Here is a 25,990-nt window from a genome sequence, read left to right as displayed (position 1 = left end):
GTGAATGACCTCCATCACGTCAACTCTTTTTCTTAACATGACTTTTTAAATGACTTACGCAGCACACAATAAAAACTTGGGAGGTTGGGTGGTTAACACAATTTGTCACCGTAAAACATAAATTTAAATGAATCACTCAATTCAGACAGCTGTTTTCAACACCCCGTTGTCAGCTACATGTTTAACACCAAACAGCTGGCAGACAAAGTTAGCGTCTTGCTGGTGAAAATAATGGAGCATTTAGCAGCTAAAGAGCCAAATATTTCATTCAGGAGTTGGTGGAGACTGTGTGCTGAGTGAAAAAAAAGTGTAAAAAGACAAAATAATGAATCACTAAATAATGAATCAAATAGTGAATCAGTATATCATGGATGGAGTGATCTCATCACAATATAATCTATAGATATATAGAAAGATAGATAGATAGAAAGTTTCCTGCTGCTATATCGGTGGGGCCACACCTATATCTCGCATGTTTTTAACTCCCTGACAAAGTGTTCGAAACATGTTGGCTTTTTTTTGGATTCAGCCACTGTAATAAATACTTTATAGAATTCCTCCTGGTTGTTCACATTTTCGGAGTGCCGTGATTTCCTTTCTGTTCACCACTTTGTAGCAGTGGATATCCACTCAGATGTTTGCGCATTATTGTGCGACGGGGAGATGTAAACAGAAAGTATAATGTTGCAATTGAGACGAGTTAGTTGTATCACATGGATGATGGTTACTCGACTCAGTGATGGCAACCACTCACTTATACGTGTGATAATTGCTCCATAAGCACGTTAAAAAAAAAAAAAAAAAAGTTTTCTAGCCTCTGGGTTGACTTTGCAGTGTGTGTCCCATTTATAAATGGGCACCCATATGACCATACTGGGACCAGTTGCATTTTTCCTTGATGATAAATTCATTACCTCTTTCCCACCTACACACTCACTGGTGAAAGTGAGCACACCCAGTTAGCTTTCACAGTGTGCATTAACTCAGTTGTCAGTTCTTCAATAACCACATTAACAAGCTGTTCAGTCTCTAAATTACATTTAAAACGCTCATGAAAAGATTGTGTGTCATCACTGTGACAGCAAACCACCCGGCTTTCAATTCTTTCTGAAAAGAATTCGAAGGAAAACCATTCACTCACATTCACATTTATTTGGACCGCATGTGGCTGAAAACATCAAACTAATGTGAAAGGCTTTTGTTGATGGGCTGCACACAGAGCACTGCCTGCTACTATCAGAGGCCGGGCTCACAGCAGCTGTCACGCTGCCTACAAATCCAGTTTCAACAAAGTGTTATTGTGATAAAAGTAATCTCAACAAAATATGCAGCCTACCTGAGGGGAGTCAAGCTTTGCTCACACTGCATATTAGTTTAGGAGTTGAATTCATATAGGCAATGCTGCCAGCACAATGGAGCTGCAGTTTTCCTACAGACAAATATCACACTGCATCTGCTAATGCAATTAAGATGCTGATACTAACTATATGTTTACAACGAAAAAAAGAAATTGCTCTCTGTTTGATCCCAATTAAAGATGTAAACAACTTGTAATCTAAAATGCACAGATCACATTTTGATAAATACTTAATCTTCTCTTCAGCCCTTCAGGAACCCTAATGATTTAGACCAATGAATCCCAACAAGGGGTTCATGTTCCCAGGGGATACTTCTGCAGTTGCCAGTGGGTGCAGGGAAAGATAGTGAAGTAGCTAATTTGATCCATAAGACGTGTAAAGATGTAACTAAAAAATATATCCATGCATTGAGACAACAACAACAACACCTGAACACCACATGTTGCAAATAAAAGTGTGTGAAATCTAGTTAGTAATGAACTAACGGCTAAAGTAGATATGTTAGCCAAAAGTAGGCTAATGGGCCAAAAATGTGAAAATATTAGCATAAATGAATGTATTGATGGTTGGCATAGTAGCTAAAAGTAATGAATAAATTGGCGTAGATAGATTGCTGAAGTAGTGGATGAGCACCTGGGATTGTAAATGGATCGACAAATGACAGGAATAGCGAGTAGTAATAGAAAATAAGTTCACATTCTAACATGCTATTCATACTATGACATAAAAATGAGTATGTAAGGCGTTCACAATGCATAGTATGTGGATTTTGAGTCGTGGAGTCAGGTGAGAATCACACTCATTCCTATGAAAGCAGTTGTGAACTAGACACTTTGCTGGCAGAGTGTCTAACTTCCGGTTTAGCGCTCTGCTAACATAAAAAGGAATAAAATATTGAATCATGTGGCTCTTCCAAACCTTCAAATGTTATCAGACCTTAAGAATCAAATTCTCATAGTGAAATGTGTGGGGGGGGGTGAAAAGTGAAAAGTCTTTGGGCTTCAGGTAATAGACCCAGAAGTTGTAGTTATATACTGTATGGACACTACTGGTCTCAAAGACTGTCACAAGTCCTGGAGTCCTGTTTTGTGAGATGCCTGGATGTTTATTACATTGGCAAGAATTCCTGAGAACAAGATGTGAGCTCACTGAACATTCTCAGCTGTCCCACAATGTCCTGTGTCTTTTCGAATGGCAGCAAAGATTTTGAGCAAAGATACTGAGCCAGGAACAAAACGTTGAAGTTTTAATATTTTTTCAGGTGAGAATGTAACCATCTAGATTCCCAATAATATGGTCAGTTTATCCGAATAACACCTGTTTGGAATTGCTGCCTCAGAGTACATCAGTGTCAATAGTGTGTTGGTAATGGAATATCTAATCATTTGTTTAGTAGGCAGCGTGCAGTAGTAGTGTGCAGTGAGCCAAATAATGTATAAGGACATTCTTTAGGACATTTTTCTTTAAAGGACAGAGCATTCTCCATAGCTGCCCCCTCACTCTGGAACTCACTCCCCACACATATTCAGGACTGCACTGACACATCCATATTTAAATCCCTGCTAAAAACTCACCTTTTTAAACAAGCTTTTAATATGTGACTGTTGAGGCGCTTGTTTGTCACCGATTTGCTTAATTTTTTTTTAATTTTTTTAATTTTTTTTTGCGTGTGCTGATGTAATTTTGTTTATATTGCTTTTTACTTTTTACTACTTCCTTTTAAAAGCATTTTATAAATAAAATGTATTATTATTATTATTATTATTATCATTATTATTATAAATGGTTGAACTAGTTAGCTATTGAAACATACACCTTCTGCCAACTAACTAGTAGCTTTTAATTAAACTAAAATCCAGTTTCAAATCCATTTAATGCAACACATTTGGAATATCTGGGGTTGAAGGGGTGCGTACTTTAGTTTATCTGTCCGGGCTGTAACAATAAGGGTTGGTAATCACTTACAGACCATGATTACAAACAAACAATAGACTGACTGAATGCAGAGACTGACTGTGGCCGATAATGACAGTATGAGGCTGCTGCTGAAAGCCTCTTGGAGTTCTAGTAAAAAACAGTTTTTCAGTGCTGGTGTTCCTACTTGTTTTGCTGTAACAAGAAATTAGATTTATATATATATATATATATATATATATATATATATATATATATATATATATATATATATATATATATATATATATATATATGTGGGTATTTAAAATCTGAAAATTGCAATATTTTGGCCAATCCTGGACTGAGCTCAGTGACGTTAAAGTCCGGAATTTGGAGCCACTGGAGATTGTCTGTATGTAAATACCTGATTGACTGTAGTATTTTTTCTATGTCTCTTTTTCATTATTATTAACATTATTTTGTTTTATTGTCTATGGACCTCCCTACCAGCTGAGTCCTTATTATAGTTTTAAATTGAATTAAATAGCTCAATAAGTAAAGTGCGCCCTTAAACATTAATAGTTTCTCGATTTTCATAGGTGGTGCAAGATATTTGTTATCTGACGACTGCATAGTGAAATGGAAATGAAATCATATTTTTCGATATATATATTCCTCATCTAGGTTTGTAAATCTAAAACCACTTCCTTTTACAATAAGTCAGCACAGCGTAAGACAAAATAAGAAATGTCTTTACAAAAAAGATAAATGTCAAAACCTTTGAGAGAGAAAATTTACAATTCTGGCATCTTGAAGAGTTGGCCTTCTTCATATTAAAGAATATGTATGCCCTACAGAGTTAAATAATGACATTTGTACCTCTTTGGCAAATGTTCCTCTCTCTTATTCCATCTCTCAGCAAAGTTTTCCTACCAGCTGACATGCTCTTTTCTATCGTGGATATTTTGTCTGTGTGTGTGTGTGTGTGTGTGTGTGTGCGTGTGTGTTTTTCTTTGTCTTTGTTCTTCCTGTTGATCTTTCTTCCTCCAACCTATTTGATTCAGTCTGGCGTTCATAATACCTCTACGGACCGATCCTCTCTTGTGCACCTTGTTCTAGCACCACCTTATCAGCAACAAAATTCAACGCACAGGAGCAGAATGGGACTTATCAATCCACACTGTACAGCAAAGAGAATGAACATCAGGCCGCTGTACACGTATCTCTGCCCTTCATCTGTGCGATCCTCAGAGCTGCCAGCCCTCTCAGATATGGATTAAACCTGAGACATGATCGCCATTCAGAGTGGCCGTTCGTAGAGCAAATGGACGGGGTTTAATCCTTATCTGCAAGACTCGCCCTCGGCAAGGTAAAAAAAAGGATAGTTTCTGCTGTTTAGTGGATGAATTGCAATTAAAACTTTAGCGCACATGAATAAAATAACAAAGTAAGCAGGTCGGAGGACTGGAATTTTTTTTAGATGTGATATGGGAATGCCTGAGGTGGAGTTGGTGGGCGAGTGCGGGAGTAAAGGTGGATTTATAGTTGTTCATTAAGGGGGTATTGCATGGCTTTAAAGCCTACGCACACAGCTGCTGTTGCTATGCCGTAGTTGACATGTGCCTCCTCAAATATGTAGCTACACATAGGGGATACTGTGGCTACAAAATGAGATAGGTTAGGTTTTATCCTAGTTTCTGATGATTTCTGTGGTTGTTGATAGTGAAGTCAACGCTCAGTACATTTACATGCACAGTTTAGGCAAGCTACAGTTATGGCTCGATTAGACCATTTAACCCGACTACCATTTAACCCGACTACTTGTCCCCCGGTGCTTGTATACAAGCACCGGGGAAGATCTTATTTATTGACAGGAGTATGTCAGACCTCGCCACTGCAGGAGGAAATATGCCGCCTTTCATCTAGTTGCTATTGACTTACATTATTTATGCAGTCTAGCCTATAGACTGCATCATAATCACAACTGTATATTTGTAGTAACTTCAGGGTGGAAACCTGCCACGTCACGTACATATAATTAAACAGCGCTGAGCAAACTCTGCTGTCATTGATTCATTTTAAGCTATCTAAAAATATCAATATCAGTGTAACATGCTATATGTAGATTATTTTTACTGATCTACCTTGTCGTAAGACAGCCCTTACCGGCAGGGATTTGAAGCCGTTTTATCAAAAACACCAGTCTCCACTGAGAATCATTTTACTCCACTGAACAGCAGAGCTGCTGGTTTACCGCTGTCTCCATCACCTGGTGCGTAAGGTAGAGAGGAGCACATATTCAAATATAGTGTTCATGTAATTGATATTGATTTTTTAGGTGGCTAAAGTATGTTTTGCTGTGGTCCTGTCCATATCAAGACATCCACTGTGCCGGTGTTGTGGGACTGTACTTTATTTATCAGAGGAGGGGGATGGCTGGGGTGTAACTTTTTCATCAAAATAAATATAAAATGCTACCTTTTAAAGTTGTACGTCACACACCTAAGCCAAAATTAAAAACATTAAAAACACGGAGCAGCGACTAGGAACAAGCGCAGAACACCTAATCCATTTAAATTGCGACTAAGGTGTCTACATAACGGAATAGGTCGATCGAATCAACAGAGAGCGTTAGTCTGATTTTGAGAAATTTGATTAAGTCCAAGTTCAGTAGATGTATTTCAAAAGTCCACTTTTATTCACACTAACAGAATAATACAGCTTTTTCTAACATTATGTAAACGTCCTGACTGAGGAAGTTGAAGTATGGCTCTGTAATCTTCACTTTTTCAGCAACACACATCTAGCAATGTAATCTCCACTCCAACCCCTTATGCTCGGAATAAAAGCTGCTCCATCACAGTGACTGAAAGAGGCACAGTGATTGCATGTGGTACTATTTGCTGTAGTTTCCTTTCAGTAATGATACGAGGCAAAATACATGTCACCTTGATGTAACTCCAGTTCAAGTGCATGTGTTGCTCAGCATCACTTATATCACACAGTGAACGCAAGACTGTAAACACAGTTTGTGTGGAGAAAAATATTAAAACGTGATGCATCTGTCTAGTGTTGTGGGGATGTGATCAGCGGGTGACATCTGACACTGAACAATGACTCAAAACACTGTAGTTATCTGGGATTGGACTCCCATCAACCCTTCGCCACAAATAATCCAGCTCAACTGAGTGGACATATAGCAAGAGAGCTATATTTCACATGGCAATGTGTTTGCCATTTATGCAAGTGGCTAGTAGTGCTAAAACCTTTCTGAAAATATTTTTTATTGACTGTCTGTTCATTTCTGCACCTCTGATGCAGGTGTTTGTTAGTTGCTGTAATTTAATTTCCGGTAACACCTGGAATCAGACACCTTCCACTAGTATTTAAACCTCTGAAACCTGAGAAAAATAGTTTGATTTTCTTCCAAAACACATGAAAATCAAAATGAGCAATTTGGCAAGAAATGTCCTGCAAACTGCTAAACATGTCCAAAAGACTCTTTATCATTCTTTTAATTATATATTTAAAATGATGTTACAGAAAAAAGAACATTTTTCTAGCCCTTTTTGGGGGTAATTTTCTTGTCGTTTTTTTAATTTATGTGTTTTTTACTTTTTTTGGGTTATTTTCAGATAACTTTCTCGTAACTTTTTACCAATTTCTTGAACCATTTTTTTGTTAAATAGCTTGTCACCCTCCCATGTTTCTGAAAGAAATCAAGCCAATTTACTCAGGCTTCACAAAGCTTAAAGAATGTGGATAAATTGTGATGAGAACAATGCAACAATCTAACACCAAAACTGTTTGGCACTTGAGTGAATCTAAAACCTGACATGGAGGGAGTCGATGAAGACTGGCAGGAAGCCTGAGAGGAAAATAATCTTTATATCATGTGCTAAGTTTATTTCTATCTGCATACGACATGGTTAATACATCCCTATATTTCCATTTTATTCTTGTTTTATTTTCTTTTAATTCCCATGGAGTATTTCCACCTTGAATATTTACAGAATTTTGCAACCCCAGTTCACTTAAACGCTCTTAGAAGTCATATCAACAAGGTGTTCAATTAGAGTTCAGATAGGAGCCATGTGATGATGGTTAATAAAGGTCACATTAGAGCTTACCTGATTGGAGTATCGCATGCTGACGTTGCGCTGGTCCTGGCGGGGAACATAGCGGTGGATGGGATCAATATCTTTGGGGCTGATCAGCTCATCCACTGGATTGTGAGCATGCATACATACATGCATACATACATACATACATACATACACACACACACACAGAAAGAAATTCCATTGACATGTATACAAAACACATGCCCACATAGAAAAAGAAAAAACAAATCTATTTCCGACCATTTACACAAATACAGAAAAGCTTACAGACACAATGGATGAGTCAAGCTGCATCCTCTAATTCATGTCAGTGAAGAATTAAGCATTATTTACAGTCATTAGATAATCATGAATAATGAAAGACTAATAGATTTTTTGGGCAACTCTGAATATTTTGTGTCATACCAAATAACATGGTCTAATAAATCTCATAAAATATGACCTTAAGGCCACGTTAATGTTGCATTTTTAATGAACTTGATATTAGAATGCATGAATGAAGAGAGCGAGCGTGTGAGTTCACAGCATCATATGAAAGCACACACACAGATGCATACCCAGCAGCTTGGCGATGTTGTAAAGGGCCTGACCACACAGGAAGAACAGCCCATCACGGCCAGAGTTGCTGGGAAAACGCTTCTGGCTTCCATGCTTGTTCTGCTCCGCCTCCACAAAGTCAGCCGGGACGTAGTAGTATTTGGGGATCACAGCATGGCCTGGGGTGAGAAATGGGAAGTGAGGACTGTGTTCATGTAGACAGCACCTTCTCTGGACACGTGTTCTATGCGTGTTTTGAGCAAGATCAATCTGCATTGTTGTTACAAAAAACACACTTAAATAAGACTGCGGTGTTGAAACACAAAGCACAGTATGTAGCAGCAGAGTTTTGCAGAGAACTGCAGTGATTGTATGTTTTTAAACCAATTTTCTACTTAGGAGGAACATCTTTACGTTTCAGCATGTTCTGTACAAGCACAAGTCAACCACTGATGTGTGCACTGTTCAATCGCTGCATGCATGCCCCCAATCTGTTTATGCTTTACAAAAATTACTTCTGATTTTTTTTATTTAAAGTTCAAATGGGCTTTTCAAAGCAATTTAGGTATTATATACCTGCGTATATTTGGAAAAAACATGACATGAATAACAGGTGTACTAGAAGGAAATAACATTTTTGTACTAAAAGTGGGTTTTCACAGATCTACCATGACAGGCACATAATGGGCGCCAGGTGTGAAACCACCATAGTGGAGCAAAGTACTTCCTGATCGCTCAGGGTAAAAATTGTGCCACTCCAGTCGGAATTGAAAGGTACAGCCATTCATTCCAAGTCAGTGGAAGCAGCACACTAATTAGGTGTGTTAGGTAGTGCAGGAGAAAAAGCATTCACCCACCACTGTGGAGACTCGGGCTAAGGCAACTGGGAGAGTTTATGGGTGGGAGGCTGGTGAGGGATCATGCCTTTGGCACAGAACTAGCCACTCCTAATGTTTTGTTTGTGTACACTGTCTCTTTCTATTACATTCTCCTACGAGCATGAATTAAGGGTAGCAATGATAAAGACTGAAATGAGGGGGCAACCGGATGTTGTGCTTGAAAGAAACAAGGAAAACAAAAACAAGACTAAGGCCATGTTTACACCACAGACTGTATATAACAAAGGACAACATGACAATCCTCCAAAGTGTAGCTTTTCAATCTGGATCATAGTATAGGTCATAAATCCCTCCCCTCCATGTTAGTGAATGGGACAAAGACCGAACTAAAAAACTAAAAGTACATGCCACATCAATTTTTCCCAAAAATGGTTTCTGTCACTGAAGGTAGTTTTCATCCACCTAAAGTTTGTTCAAGTGATTGTTTATACGATATGTTTGGTTTTAATGAGTTATTCAAGTCTTCCAAAAAGGGGATTTTCCACTGGATGTTTTGGTAGGAACTCCCCCAATGCAGGTATCTTTACTGCGCAGACTCTGGCTCCGAATGACGTAACCAGAGCAGATGGCAGTGGCAGTACCCCACATATTTAAATAGGAGCATGTCGTTCATCTTTATATACAGTCTATGGTTTGCACCTGGTGTCAATATGCATTCTTGGTGATCAGATCACAAGTGGACAGCGTTGAATACAAGTGACCACAAAGGCATATTGTGACACAGTCACTCAAACCACTTGCCGAAGTGGTCTCGGATGCATTTGACCACATATTCTTTGTAAACACTAATGCATCCTAATGCATCCCCAACAAAGACTATGTCATCTGTGCAGGACGTAGTGGTTGATATGGTGACAGTACGCTAACATTCTATATATTGCTCATTTTACGACAAGCTAGGCCAAGTATCGTTTCACCATCTGTCGTTTTGCCTGATGACAGAGGATGTGTTAGATTCTGCAGGTGTCCACTTGTGTTCGGATCACTCAAACATGTTAATACCAGTTCAAAAAGGCTCTAAAGTCTATAGCCATTTAATTTTCACTTCACACAAAATACAACTTGTCTGATGAGAGTGTCATTAGTTTTTCAAGTGTTTGGGCATTATTCAAATTTAGACTCCATGGTTGCAAAAGAAGAAAATTTAAGGTTTAAACAAAGTTATTACATTTATCATTTCTTATAAGTTATTATATTTATCCCTATAGTTATCAATATACTTCACTCAAAAGTAAAGGGAAAACAAGCTTAAATAGCTCATCCCTCCAAAAAAGATATTGGCTGACATGAGCATGGTGTAAGACTGAGAAATGACAAGAAATTAAAAGGCAATATAGTGTGATATCAGGCTATATTTTGATCATTTCAGGTGAAGGTAGAAATAGTAAAAAAAATATGGCATGTGTGCCTGTATATGAGACAGCCCCAGCTACAATCGTTTTATTCCAAGCCATACAAGTTCTGCTCTAAATTTTCCTGAAAGTGTGGTTTAATATGAATCGAACCCCCTTCAAAGAAAAAAAATGACTCAAAGAATGGCACAATGGTAGTAAATGTTGCCCATTCACTACAATTCAGCAGCACGTCTCCCTGAGCTGCACCCTGCATGTGTGTGCATCATCCAAACAATGGGAGACCGTGACTCCCGGGGGGGGTCGGCTGAACCTGGAGCAGAACACATAATAGCAGCTTCTGACAGCTGCAGATACATTTGTGGGTTTAGACTTTTCATGGGCATTAATGGTAAATGGGGGGAAAAAACTTGTATTATCCTATAAAATCCAGCCAATTAACTTCAGGAGTTTTATTAATCCATACACAACCAGTACAAAGGCACTGTGGAGACATGTGGAGCAAGCTAGCTCTGCCACACATCATCATTATCCTTTCTACACTCCAATTATTCCTGTTCTTTTATGAACAGACCAACAGAAACTCAAAGCTCTTGACATCCCCATAATTTGGCTGACTACCCTCACAGCAATGGCTGCAGGTGACTACAGAAGCCAGGCTCGCCACACATGAAGAAAGGCTGAGTTCACTTGAATGTAACGCCCCTGTGAACCTGGGTCATAGCATGTGATGCATGAATATGGATGATGTGATATAACAAGAAAAGTTTTTCATCGCTAGAGGGAAAGAGAAAAGAGGCAGGAGCTCCAATACGGACCATATTGATATGGTGGTTACATGCGTGTGTTTGTGCATTTGTAATTGTCCATCAAAAAATCCATCAGTCACTGCATTTATGTGTGTGTGTGTGTGTGTGTGTATGTGTGTGTATATATTCATGTGACTGCCCACCCTCATAAGAGTGGAAGATGATGGGTTCAAGGAGGTCCTGGTATTCTTTGACTTGAGCATTATTTCCTCTGAACACCCCTGCAACAAACAAATAGACACACATTAAAAACACACACACACACACACACACACACACACACACACATTTGATCAAACTTTCAGATGAAACTTTTTGCAACAAATAACAACAACAGTTGTCTATTAATACAGCAGATAAAAAGCAAGATTAGCATTCATATGGAAGCATCTCTATGGCCTTCTGATGAATGTAAGTCCATGTTTACCAGTTAGTTGCTACCTTCATCTCTGCTGTTTGGTGCTGAGCAGGTAGTGTACAAAAGATTTATAAGACCTTTTTTTTGCTGTAAAAATCTGTGTATTGTGGCTGGAAACACTGCCCATGGGAGCTGAGAGTAGCAAAACAGTGAGGTTTGGGCCATAAAACCAAAACAATGAGCTGAAAGACACGGGTGGAAATTATCTGTAGATTGCTGCATAATTTAAGGAATACTTCAATCCCCAAATGACCATTTGTATGTCAATTACACACCCTGTGTTACAATGGATTCATGAAGAAAATGGAGAACATTTTGATGAATAGGGCTCCACATCTAACAACAGCAAATTTACACTCACAAACTCTTCCGTAACTCATGCTGCATAATCCAAGTCAAATTTATACAGTTGCATGCTCAGTATTTCTGAAACAGACATTCACATTCAAACAGCCATTTTTGACAGAGAACTGAACAAAAAAGTAAAACTTATCCATGCTCCCCTCAAATCCAGACTCCATGAACAAAAGCAGTCATTTTACCTCGCTGAACACAGAAGCTGCTGGTTTACAACTGCCTCGATCAGTTGTTTACTTGTGTTATTGTGTGACTTTTGGTGACTCACAGGTAACCCTTTAAAAACACCACAGTCACTCAATAACATAACAAAGAACAAAGAGAAGCAGTGGTAGAGCAGCAGTTTTGGTGATCACCAAGGTAAAATTACTGTTTTTGTCACTGGAGTCCGGCTTTGCAGAGAACTTCTGTAAGTGTCAGTTTCAGCTGAGTGTCCTAGTAAAAACAGCTTTCTGTTTAGGAAGTATCAATTTATACTACATGTGATGTGTCAGAGTTTGTAAAAGATGTGTTGACATAGTTTTGTTGTTGTAAAACTCAGCCATTTTTTATTTCAATTCATGAAGATTTTTCTCAGTTTTTGGAATCTACATTCACCAGAGGCATGCAAGAAAAGAGTTTTCTACACAAATTCAAAGTAACGCCGAGTTTATAATTGATAAAGAAATGGTCATTTGGGGGTCGTTAATGTTAAAGCACTGTTGTGTGCTTTTTAAATGAATGTATGACTAAACAGAAATCTGAATGTTGATCATTTAATTGATTTAGCTGCTTGGATCACTTTAAAAGGACAATTTATTGTTTTTGAGTTGTTAAAAGATGCTCCCATAAAGATGAGCAGTTTGAGGCATCTGAGATGGGACAACAGGCCATAAATCAGGTTGTTTGTTTGTCCTACAAATGTCAGTGGAGTATAAATCAGAACGAGAGTGATTAAATGATGCTTGAATTCACATTATTTGGAGAAACTCGCTGTATGTCTGACCATTCCCAGAGGTTCACACACAAATTTCACACATCACCTATTTTTGAAAAGTGTTTCAGAGCCCTCTAACGCCTAGCAAACACCAAAATGTAATTTCCTGTTAAATGCCTCAAGTCTGTCTTCTATCTTCACAATGACCCACTTGAGGCACCATAACAGCAGCTATGGGTAGAACAAGGCTTACCGTCAATCATCATGTAGATGAAAAATATGGGAAACTCGCACTCGATTCCATCAAAAAGCTGGAGAGAGACAGAGAGAGGAGGAATTATTGCTTTTCCATTTCAGAAAGGGGAGAGAGGCGCAGGGACTTTAAAGCAGCGGATGGCTGAACTTTAGTAGCGCTGAATATGGAACAGCGTGGCACAGGGAAGGTATATAGAAGACGTGACATTGTGGATGAAAACTGACAGATCACAATGGAATAATAATGCTCCCTTGCAAGGTCACTTTCTTTCATTCAAGTCTGCTATTTGTTTTCAGGAGGACATTTGAAGGTCTGAGATGTCAGAAAGTTTATGATGCAGAGACAAATATGAAATGAGTGAAATATAAGTGAGAGAAAAGATGCATCAGTGGACTATTTTCACAATTTGGCTGTGGGCCCACACTTCCACCACTTCAACAAAAAAATCTGTTACGTTACGAGACTTGAAAGTAGGAGATAACAATTAAAAGTACATAAATTGGATACCTGAGTTATTACAATTGAACCAACAACAGTGGGCATGAAGTCCTGTGGACTGACAGGTAACTCATTCATTGGATAATTTCAGTGATGTCAGCCTAAATCATCAGCGGTGCTACATGGATCCATCTGGGGAAATCACATTCTGATGGCAGCAGGTCATGCTACTGCACCCAGTCTGTTTATCTCGTCTGCTGTTGTCTGAGCTAACCAAGACATAACTGATTATGGGTATTATTACTTAAGACTGCAACTGGTACATCATAAAGAGTAAAACAGCAAAAACTAATTTTGCACCGTAACATTTATAGGGAGATAGTTGTGGTTGCCAGGTTCCAATTGTTTCACTTTTTGTTTTTTAAATAAATGTATAATTACTTACTTACTTATAATGTACAAAGAGTAACATCTATACACATCAGTATTTACACTGATACATCATACAATTACAAAAAGTTAGAGCAGAGTTGTGTTGCGCTTATGTCCATCTTTATTAAAAAGCAGGCAAAGTTTAGCAAACACACTTAAACACGCGACTTAAAGTAAAATTAATTTCTCGGGATTTCTTGTGTTATATTACGTCATCACCTGCAGCGTTATCACCTGATGCCATCCTTCCGCATTTCATGCACACGCGACCGATGATGCCGACCGTGCATGTATCATGTGGACGCGCCTGGTGCTGTACAGCCATGAGCTATATCCGGCCGCGTTCTCAGCTGACACCATCCAGTTGCATTACAGGTGGAAGCAAAATGTGGCTTTTGGCGTCATGCTCATATGCCAAAAGCACTAGCAGAGCGGAGGTATTTGTTGACAAGTTTAGAATGAGAACGGGCTGGTATCTTCAAGTCTGAACTCCACTGGGTGGCTGAACAACATTCTTCCAAAAGATCATGCGACTGAGATGTTATCAGTCCATTAAATGGCCATTATCTGCAGTTACACCTGCCAGTGCTACTCCTTTAAAAGGTTGTTTTCAGCCTATTCAATGGCCATTTCTAGTTAGATTAGGTTTCTCTTTTGCTTTTTTTAAGTTTAGGTGCCAGAACAACGTGGTTTAGGAAAACATTATGGTTCGGCATAAATATTGTTTTCATGTGTTTTCGTGTTTTCACTTTAACCCCGATCTCCTTGGTGAAGGTCCCATGTTTGACCCACCGTTCAATTATAAAGACATTATCACACAGGGAAGAAAGTCCCATGAAAGCCCCTTCTGGCAGAAAGTTTTCTTTTTAATGGCCTGATAGTAGCTTTCTCAACCTTTTAGTGGGTGTGGCAGGCCCCCACAAACCTATATCTGTGATGCTTATCACCACTGATAACAGCCATTAAATGACCTGACAGCCAAATCAGCTGGAAAGATTTTCTCTGTAAATGCTCCAAAACCTACCATGGGTGCAAAGCTGTGTTGAGATCTGGTAAATGTGAAAGCCAAAGCATATGATTAAATAACTAACTAATATCAGGTTTTTGATTTAGTTAAACCTGTCCCTCATAAACATTTTGCAAGCTGGGACTGACTGATTGAAATGAATGAGTAAGTGATGAGTGTGTGAGTAACTGTGCAACTGTCAAGTTGTTTCCAGTCAACAGAACTAAGAAAAATAAAACCCAGCATATGGCAGCATCTGGAGTGAATTTTCCAGAACAAACACTTGAACTGACATGAACACCATCATTTGTTGGATTATTTTCTGAATCTTACTCAGCCAGAAATCCTATTACAGATCACACATTGCATGTGTGTGTCATGTCACACACATACACAAACGCACAGCCTTCATTTGGGTACAAGTCACATGCAGTGAAGACAGTCAAGTGAATCACAGCCTTATTAATTCCTGTAATTCAATCCCATCTTGTTTGTGCTTGACTAAAGAGGATCAGCACCAACACACAGCAGAAATGTGAACAGCTCTATATTTACAAAATAACTCTTTTCTTTGTCACCAAATGTTTATAAAGAAAACAAATTATCACGGTCTGCATGAAAAGACAATCAAACAACCTGCAAATTTTGATCAGCTCATCCACAAATCATCATTTTAGCCAATCTGACCATAAATGCCACTATTCCTCACTATCTCTGTCCACCATCTTTTTCAATAATCTCCACACTGATGGAAGATTAAAGAGATGACGTCCTACTGCAATAACAAATGGCTGGTAGAGCTGGCACACACAAATAAAAGTATGAGAGCTGCATTCACTATTACCAAGCAAACACTACGGGTCATGTGCTCAGAATGTGATTACGTAAATGGCTAATGTTCGTAATTAAGTATATGTGGCTTCAAACTCTGTGTTTCAACACAACCCAGAATATAGTCAATTTCATTTACTTTGATGGTTAAGCTACCTATAAATCCCATACTTAGTTGAATTAAATTGTAAATTCATGTATTATATTGATTTCAAAATAAATATTAATGGAAGATGGACAGATAGACACAGAAACAATTAATTCCTTTAAGTTATGGACTGAAAATAATAACCAATTTGAAGTTCATTTTCTTAAACAAATGATAAATAATATATATAATAAATGGATAAAAAAAACTGAGAGAACACACAGGAGTTTCTGTGAAGATTATCCAAAGAGGGAGTGCGGTATCTGCATATTTTAGGTACTGTGTGGGTCCTATGGCAATGATTTTTTGGAGGGTACAATAATCTGCCTAAAAAGACATAAAATTATTTGCCTCAGTCTCACTGCTTCTCTAATTAATGCCTTTGTAGGGCAGAGTCATCGTGTGAGAGAGGGATGAGAGGGGGAAAAATGAAAAGACGGTACAAAGGTGCATACAGAGATACAAACGCAGAGGAGTGTTTATTTAGAGGGAGGGGGAGAGAGAACGGGAGAGCTAAGGCAGTCACCCAGTGAGGCCTGTGCTTTTTGGCCCGTTGAGGCTGTAAACAGGCAGGGATCCCTGGTGTTTTGTGCTTGAGTAGCTCAGCTGATTGGTAAAACTGTCTATCACACAGGCTGCTGCTCTCTGTCAATGGTAAACAGACAGGGAGCACAGACGTCTGCCCTGCTGTGAATTCTCTCTTAAACACCAACAACAGCTTCACTCCATGTCTTCTGCAGGGAGACCTGGTCTACCTGTGACTTCTCCTTCAGCAGACAGAGCTCACACTGTGTCAGACACTCGCTCAGCATTTCATTACTCTGTGTGTTTATCACTCCAAGGAGGTAACATTTTGCTGTTTTGTTTTCTACTTCCCTTGAAATGTCACACTTCTAAAATTGACATTTTTTCTTAAGTTTGGTTAAGTTTACCGAAAAATGGTAATGTTGTAATGTTTACAGCATTTTTAAAGCGTTAAGGACTGTTTGGCGCATTTTACGTGCTTTTCATTCTTCTATTTTTTTATAATTAAGGCTGTGTTCATGCATATGGCATTCATTTTGGCAGGACTGTTTATTTTTGTTTACTCTTTGAATTTCCAGCTTAGCTCCTACAGTAGGTCTAAAATACACAGCATAGACAAAATTGTTACATTCATACAGCTGAGTGCAAAAAATGCGCCACTGAAACCCATTTAAGGTGCAATTTATGATCCCACAGCCATCAAAGCATAAAGCATGCATTGTATTATTTCTGGGTGCCAGTCTGTGCTTTTGCTTTTGAATTGCTAATATTTACTTCTTCCCACCTGATGACATAATTTTTACCATATTTGGCATATGGAGAAAATCAATCAATGTTGCTGCAGATCAGTGACATATCCCAGGCTGGGATAATATGTATATGATAATACTAAATGAATATTTGATATTTATGATTAGGACTGATGCTGGTTAAAATCTTCATGAAAGTAGAAACTAAAATTAATGTATAATATATTTCAAAGCTTGATTTTAAAAAGCATAATTTGTGTGCAGAGCGATATGAGTGTAAGTAATATCAAAGTGAAGCCTATGACCACCTGGCACAGTTTCCCAATATAAAACTTGATTACTTGCAGTATTTGCCGATGAGGCAGCAAATATATTACTGTTGGTAAATGGACGGCAAATGGCAGCAGGAGTTGCGAAACTTAACTGTCTTTCACAATAAATCTGCATGCCTGCTGGTAGAACTGAAGGCAGAATGGAGCCTGAAGGAGCTGAGGCATTAAATACTGTTTGCTAATTCTTAGCCTTAGAGTTTTTGTATCGTATTAGCTGCAGGATTAAAGAAAGCTAATTTCAAAGCATCCTAAGTGGTTAAGAGTTGGTGCCCCACGAGTGCCCTCTTCCACTGAATATGCCTTTTTTTAAATTCCATTTTCAGCACCAAGGACCCACCTTTCTGCAAATGAAAGAGCAGCCGGAAGCAATCTAACTTTGTCAAAGGGATAGTGTTTCAAACATTCTTCAGAGCCACATAACAGCTGTGAGAGCTACGAGTCTATGATTCTGTCGAGTTCTGCTGCAGCACATTAAAAAACAGGTCACTGACAGCCACAACAGCTGAACTATATTTTATGTGCACAGCTATTTGAAAAACAAATACATATTTCAAGCAGTATTTTGTGTAAATTATAATATAGCAGTATTTTCTCTGCAAAATATGACTGGCAGAAATCTTCTCATTTTAACACACTTTTTTCTAACTTTAACCAAGAAATCCCTTTTTTGCAGACAGCCCTGTAGGCAGACTTCATCCAACAGCAAGAAAAAATAGTATTTGTATGGTTTTGTTTGCAGCCAATCACTGCAAGCATTCTTTAATTTATTGTGATGTGACTGGCCCACTACCACAGCAGCTACAACCCAATCAGTCTGTGATGAGGTGAAGTCAAGCGCGGTGCATTTGGTGAAGTTGGCAGTTCAGTGTGCCTAAAAATCACATAAGTAAGACTATATAGTATTGCTTTTATGTGATGTTGTCTTTTAATTTGTCTCTTTGTTTGTCTTTTAATTTTATCTCTTCATTTATCTTTATCTAACCAATCTTTTTATTGTGTCTTGGTCCTGCTTATTATTATCATTATCATTATTTATTTTCTGTGTTTACTGTTGTTTTCTGCCTCTAATCTCCTGTTTAATTCTACCTCAACTCTTGTCTGGTCTTTATTTGGCATTATTGTCTAACCTCTGTTGTTATTTTGCCTCAGGGGCTTATTGCCTCTGCTTTACTTTGTTTGTCAAAGCATTTTTTTTATTGCACCAAAGGACCACGAGCTGGAAGCAAACCTGCGGCTGCTGCGGTAAGGACACAGCCACCGCACATGGGGCGCCTGCTCCATCCACTGAGCTACTGGGCACCCTGTCAAAGCACTTTGTAACTGTGTTTTTAGGGATGCTATATAAAAAAAGTTATAATAATAGTGGATATTAGACAAGATAAGAAATCTCTATCCATCCATTTTCTTCTGCCTATCTGGTGCTGGGTTGCAGGAGCAGCATGCTGAGCAAGGCACCACAGCTGTCCCTCTTCACAGCAAAACTTTCAAGCTCCTCCAGGGGGACCCCGAGGCGCTCTCAGGCCAGATGAGATATATAATCTTTCCAGCGTGTTCTGGGTCTTCCCCGGGGTCTCCCACCAGTCGGACTTGCCCGGAAAACCGGCAGGCGCCCAGGAGGTGTTCTGATCAGATGCCCAAGCCACATCAACTGGCCCCTTTAGACACGAAGTAGCAGTGGCTCTCCTCCAAACTCCCTCCAGAAGTCTGAGCTCCTCACCCTATCTTTAAGGCTGAGCCCTGCACCCCATGGTAGAAACTAATTTGGCTGCTTGTATCATAAAATCATCTCTTCCGAGTCTTTCAGATAATGTTACATCAAAATTTTAAAATCGTCGCTATACAAACAGCATTTCCACATCTTTAATGACTTGACCGAATTGAGCTTTGATCAAATTAAAATGTGTGAATAGGACAGAAAGTTAGTTCTAATATTGGCTGGTTGTAATAAAGTGAGTTGACATCATTTTCTTTGGTCGTTCATGATCAGTTATTGTGCTTTGAGCCATGCATACTGACCTCAGTGCCCTGCCAGCCTCAGTCATACTGCTTGAAGAAGAGGAGTGGTTGATTCATCGGATTATAGCCTAACTTGATGCTCCAATGCACTGAAGAGCTCATTCATGTCTTTTGGCTACCTTTTTTAAGTCTAGATTAAAATCTATGAACTTTCTGAACAAATGTAACCCACCACCAGAAAACCAGCAACAAGTCAGCCCGGCACAAGTCGTCTAAACAAAGACAAATCTTTTTTTTTTTTTTTTTTAAATTAGTGATTTTCGTTTTTTTGCAGAATATGCAAGTTGAAATCACAAAGAATCCATTCCATGCTTCAAATACCAGTATTGGGGGCCTTAAAACCATAAACTTTATATTTGAATTTGGGTTGTTTTAGGGGAAAAGTCGGTTCCTAGTTGGGGGCGTGGAGATACCGCAGTAAATTAGCATACTGGCTTTCTTTGGCTATTCATGCGCTTTTGTTCCTTTTTTCGGCCAATCTGCTGCACGCTAAAGAGGAACCACATGGCTACTTAAGCAGCCTCTCCTGCATTTAAAGTAGGGTGGTTACTGTTACTGCTACTTCTGGAAGCTGTGTGTGTTTTCATCACTGAATGAAGATGGAGCAGAAAAAACGCATTGCAGAAGAACTAAAACGGGGCTGTTACAGCGCAAATCTTTGGCAGTGCTTCTTTGAGAAGCCAGATGCTTCTGGTCATGCCGACACCGATCTCACTTCTGATTCTGAACCCGAACCAGAAGATGAAACTGAAGAAATCAACAAAAAAATGCTACGGAAGAAGAAAGGAGAATTCTCTCCTCAGGACACAGTTGTGTAGCTGCAAACTTTCTCCAGAGCTTATGTACAACATACGGATGGATTCTTTAGCACCCGAAATAGAGTGGCAGGATATGAGAATAAATGAACACCTTGAAGCAAACAGGCGTACAGTAGTAACTTCTGAGATGACCACATCCACCAAGAAGCCTGCGACAAAAAGAAAGCACCCCCAAACTTGTTATCTGATTGGACGCAATAAAGTCTGCAGGAATACTTTTATGTTTCTTATGGGGTGAGTTTTTATTAACATCCAAGCTATCCACGTTATGTTAGTGTTCATTCGAAGTCACATACAGGGATTACAAACTGTTTTTCATGCTAGAAGCTATCTTTCAATAATCCACTGTGAGTTTCATTAATGTCCAAGTTAACTAGCTAACTAGTTCAGTATTGTCATTTTAAAATGTAATAATACGCACGTCGAAACTGTGAACATCTGCTATTAATTCGAATAACACACCAACCTGATAATGTGCTTGAATAATGTGTGCACTCATGGGTACATGAGTAAAGTATTGACTGTCCTGTCAATACTGACTCCCCAGGTAGGTGAGAATCTTTCAGAAACTTTGAGGCTGGATTTCTCACAAAACTAGTTTGAGGAGTGCCTTCATTTAAATGGCCACATCTTCTTTAGATATTTTCAGATTTCCATCTGTTAGACATCACTGGAAAGCTTAGAAACTACACTTTCAGAATCTGTAAATAACTCAAAATGCCCCTCTGGCGACTTCCTGTTTTTTCCATGGCTGGAAATAAATATAAGCTGCTCTTCCATAAGAGTCCCCATTACTCCTCCTTGAAACTGTAGTACAACAGTCCAAACCTCTGTGTCATGTGACCTTGAAGACCTATGACATGAATGACCCACCACTCAGCAGAACTGATTAGACCTCGTGGATGAGACAACAAACATCTAAATCAAACAGAAACTCCAGTTGCCTCTGACTTGCAGATCAACTTTGATTCTCCCCATGTGCCTCTCGGAGTTTATTAATTCTGGGCGGTTAGTTCTGCAGCTTGTGCGATGATTTGTTTAGCATTAAGAGCCCTGCCTTTGATTCACTCATTGTACGCTCACTGAGCTGATTCTGAAGTGAACACGCTGCCATTTCGCCGGGATCACGGGGGATTCAGAAAAGGACAGTGAATGCACCGTCATTCACATACATATATATGCAAGAGCACACCCACAGGCAGGGGCTCGCACGCACGCACGCACACACACACACACACACACACACACACACACACAAAGACTGGGAGTGAAATACCTGGAGGATTAAAACACTTGAAATGGGAGAGGCTAAGTCACACAGGCAGATTTCTGAGCACTATCATACAAGGATAATACCTTCCTTTGCAGGCTTAAACATTTCAAAAACTTTTCAAATGTCATACTCAAGCACTTTCAAGTTGTACTTTTTCAGGTTTTATATATCACCAAGCAGTGGCACTCTGCCTTTTGCTCTGCATTAACAAGTGCTTGCCTTAAATAACCTCTTGGTACATTTTTAAATGCTATAACATTCTTTGACTCTAAATCTGATATTGATTAACAGGTCATTCTTTGCAATGGAAGGAGAAACGGCCTCCTTTCTTCTCTGGTGGGGTTCCCCAGGGATATATCGTGGATCCTTTATTATTTTTATCCATGTCCTCTTTTTTAAACATATTATCCATGGGTTTCTTTTTTATTTTCAACTGTTATGATGATGACACTTAGTTGTACGCTTTGCTAAAGCTAGGAAGAACAAGCAACATTTCTGTGCTTTTGCATGTCTGTCTGACATGATAAAATATTCGCTTTAATAATAATTGCTTTTAGTTAGAACACCTTCAAAAGTCCAGGTGTTGTTTGGGAGGCCTACTGTGTAAAACTAAAAGTCTGAGAAATTCAACTGAGCAGTGAGGGAAAAAAAAATCCACGAATTATAGCACATATAAATAGAAAAAAAAAACATCAGCACCCACCTTCATTTCAGCAGGTTTGTAGTAGCGTCTATTCTTGTCTTCATTAGCAGTGCGGTAGCCATCACGGAGGAAACGCTTGAAGCCGTATTTGCCCCGCAGCTTGCGGACAATCTTGTCCAGTGTCTGACTATAGAGAGCATCGTCGTCTACTGCAAAGGCAGGGTAGCTGATGGTTGGAAGCAAGGCTGCGTCTGTATTCTACCATAAGGGAAAAGTTTTAGTTAAGACATTGTGCTACAACAAGGAACATTTTTGTGAAACTGTTGAATTGCATTTAGCAGCAGGCTCATAATATAAAATAATGAGTAGTACATAGTAGTAGCCAGTCATAGGAGAGGAGTGGATCATGCCTTGGCTGTCATAGAAAATGCAAACCACACATTGGACAGCTGTAGATGCCTTTTACCAGCCTAAAGGACTGTTCACCCCAAAGTTAAAATGACAGTTTTTGCTTACCTTACCTGTAGTTCTAATTATTAGTCTAAATTGTTTCGGTTCAGGGCGCCAGACATCTCTATAGCTTATATCTCCAACACTCAGCAACTCCAAAATAATCTAGATTGATAAAAAGCACTACCGGTAATAGAACAAATATGTATTTTTGGTTTTTGGGTGAACTGCCCCTTTGAGAATTAAAGCTCCTGGTTATGAACATCACACTACAGCCTTTTTTGTCTACATTTCAATTTGGACAATCATTAGGGTTGAATATTGTTATTAGGGGTGAAAAAACATAATGACTGGGCATCTAATTTGCTAATTTCATTTTTGCTTGGTTTGCTATATTAAGCTGTGAAAATGAAAGCTATTAGGCCCCGGCCTCACTGCAAACAGTTATGAATATTTAAGGTTTATTAATAGACGGAAGAGCTTCCTAAAATAACAAACTTGCAATCCATATTCTGCATGGACTGTGCTGTCAGTGAACTGAAGTCCTTACTAACTGCAGACATGCTTTCTTACAGCTACGAAGCAGTTTATCAACCAGCTTAAGGACTAGATTTCAGTCCAAGATGTGACTGTTTGATGCGGCTGTTACGTTTTGCATTGTAATCTTTTTAAATTCCCAACAAGGCTCTACAGTTCGCAGGAGAGCCGACTGCTGCTCTCTGGTCCAATCCTCTCTTATTCTTCGACTCCTTGTACAACTCCAATTTACATGTTAACATCCTCGGCAGCTGCAGCAGAAATGGGATATCAGCTTGCAGAACGCATTCAGCGCAGGTACTGAATGTGTCTGGAATTGAATATTGAATTCCTATCTTTTGCCATAGTGTGCAGGATACTGATATTGTATTGATATTTTGGTTAGCTTGACATTATCCTACAGTATGTTGGTCTCTCGCTACCTTGCTACACTCCATACTTCTAGCGCCTTAATGTGATACAACTATAATGCAAATGTAATCGTCTAATTACGCTCATTTCCTCGCAAGCTGACTGCGGCTATTCTGCTTGACACATTCAGCACAGAGAGAGAGAGAGAGAGAGAGAGAGAGAGGGAGAGAGAGAGCGAGAGAGAGAGATGTGATCATTTAAGTGTCTGCAAGTGGTGGAGTGGAGAGAAGGGAATGATTTTGCTCTTGCTTTACCTACGGCCTTTTTTTTTTTACCTCCCTGCAGCTCTGCAGCCACCTTTCACTTTCCCCATTTTTCGTCAAGACTGAACCATCAATAGAATAAGTATGGGCAGTGTAATGAGCGCACCGTGAGGGAATAGGCACTTTCTGCTTTCCAAAAATACCCTGACATTTTGACATAAGTACATCGTTTGTTTGATGTGTACAATTAACCTTTCAAGTATTCGGCATATGTATGGCAGGCATATATTTCAGTCTTTGATTGGTAGAGATTATGCACACAGCTGCTCCTCAAAGTAAAAAAAAAGGGCAAAAGAGGCGACAAGTTGAATCATTTGCACAACATTTGCACCTGAGGATATTTATCGATAACCTACAGAAGGTTAACCCTTTGAAACCTGAGTAAGTTGGCTTGATTTCTTTAAAGCATGGGAAGAAAGGAATAAGCAACAAAAGATCAAATGATCCAAAAATGTGAAAGAATTTAGCCAAAAGTAAAAGGAAAATATTTGAAAATTCGTTAAGAATAATTATTAAGAAATTAAACATAAACAATACAAGTAAATGATCTGAAAAAGGTGCTTGAAAATTAAAATAATTCTGTAATGTAATTTTAAATATGTAATTCTGATCATTTTGAATATAGTTTTTCCCTTGCTTTTTTCTCTTTTTTGCCCCCCCATACAGTTTTCCCCAGTTGTTTAAAAAGAATTTTCTACTACTTTCTTTCTAATCTACTAATTTCATGCAATTTGTAGAACATTTCCAATCACCCTAATTTGCTTAGTGTTGAAAGGCTTTTTACATTATCTCGTGCTTTATTTCTAGATTTTAGTCCTTTGTAGAGTGGTTTTAGCTGCTTCATAGGCAGATAGACATGTGAACTCACATGTGAGCGAGACTCTCGGGGCAGCAAGGAGCACAAGGTTTGCCTGTTCCTGTTGTGGGCGTCCAGATCCACAAATATCACTGACCACGAACAGCCCTGCAGAGCAAAACACATACATAGAAAGCATGCCAGTCACAACTGAACTATTAACCTGTTACGGCACACAGTTTTGTGTTCTGCATGTGCACACAGATAAAAATACACAGAGGAGACGTACAACAACCCCTCCATCATTTTTAGGTTAAAAAAAAAAAAAAAAATGACAGCAAAATGGCTAAAACGACTTAAGGACCACTTTAAAGCCCCCTTGTATCACACCTCACTCCTCCGCACATCAAAACACACTCTTTCACTGTAAAACCAGGCTGATATTTTTGGGTTGAACATGTTTTTGAAGTACCGTGTGGGAGTGCTTGAACAACAGCGAGTCGAGAGTCAACCTATCACTTCAAAAGTCCCTGTGTTCAAAAACGAAGTGCTGCTATTACAACACAGTCTGTCAGTCCAGTGCACTTATACAGAGAGAGAGAGAGAGAGAGAGAGAGAGAGGGAAAGGGGAGAGGGGCAGTTTATGCTTTTTACTTTGTGCGGGGAAGTGATCAAACCTTTCTAGTTCTAAAAAACTGGTTCAGTCCACTTCATCCATCCATCAGCAGCGCTTACATAAAACCGAGTCACTCCTGCAACCTGCTAAGCAGTTTCTAATGTAAGTCAAATGCATTATGTATGAAGATTGCCGGAGTCGACTTTTTTTCCTTCAAAAAACAGATCCAGCCAGGGCTTTTAGTCAAATCAGCAAGCTTTCCTGTCGCAATTTGCATAGGGCAGGGGATTGCTGGTCACCGATGTAGGCAGCTGTGTAACAAGTCAGTGAAATGGCACTCTCAGGGAAACCTGTTCTCATGTTACAGCTGCAGAGTGCATGGGAACGGAGCATGTAAGTTGAGTGATTTTGCTGTTGATGTGTGCTGATGACTGTGGTTTCCTTCAGTAAGCTGAAGATTTTCATTTTTATTAAAACTGAGCAGTCCAGACTGTAATTTCTGTATGTCTTTTTTTTGTTAATTTATAGATTTTTTTCAGCATTTCTGCTTTATTTGACCATGACAGAGATAGTCAGGGGAGAGAGTGGTAATAATGTGCAGAAACACGAGGCCCAGGGCCAGATGAGAATGTTTTCCGCTAAAGGACTTAGCCTTAATGATACAAGCTCGACCCGAAGAGCTACCAAAGCATCCCATATGTCATGTATGTCAACCCTTTTATAATTCCACACAGTAAAAAGCAATAGAAAATAATAATCTTTGCCACCTGATAAATAAACATTA

At 39.1% G+C, this 25,990-nt stretch overlaps 1 protein-coding gene across 3 annotated transcripts in view; it reads right to left on the bottom strand.

Moving 5' to 3' along the window:
* Positions 1 to 25,990, bottom strand: part of phkb (phosphorylase kinase, beta) — a 146,218-nt gene that overhangs the window by 68,892 nt on the left and 51,336 nt on the right. For all 3 annotated transcript variants that reach the window (XM_042484291.1, XM_042484283.1, XM_042484300.1), the window contains 6 exons: positions 24,663 to 24,758; positions 22,194 to 22,391; positions 12,920 to 12,977; positions 11,119 to 11,196; positions 7,936 to 8,094; positions 7,385 to 7,479 (listed from right to left, as the gene is read on the bottom strand). In XM_042484291.1, coding sequence (XP_042340225.1) covers positions 7,385 to 7,479; positions 7,936 to 8,094; positions 11,119 to 11,196; positions 12,920 to 12,977; positions 22,194 to 22,391; positions 24,663 to 24,758 — 684 coding nt within the window. The remainder of the gene's footprint in view (positions 1 to 7,384; positions 7,480 to 7,935; positions 8,095 to 11,118; positions 11,197 to 12,919; positions 12,978 to 22,193; positions 22,392 to 24,662; positions 24,759 to 25,990) is intronic.

This window comes from Plectropomus leopardus, chromosome 1, assembly GCF_008729295.1.
Source record: "Plectropomus leopardus isolate mb chromosome 1, YSFRI_Pleo_2.0, whole genome shotgun sequence".
Classification (NCBI taxonomy): Eukaryota; Metazoa; Chordata; class Actinopteri; order Perciformes; family Serranidae; genus Plectropomus; species Plectropomus leopardus.
The sequence above is the reverse complement of the archived record's forward strand: the minus strand, read 5'-3'. Positions and strand labels throughout refer to the sequence as shown.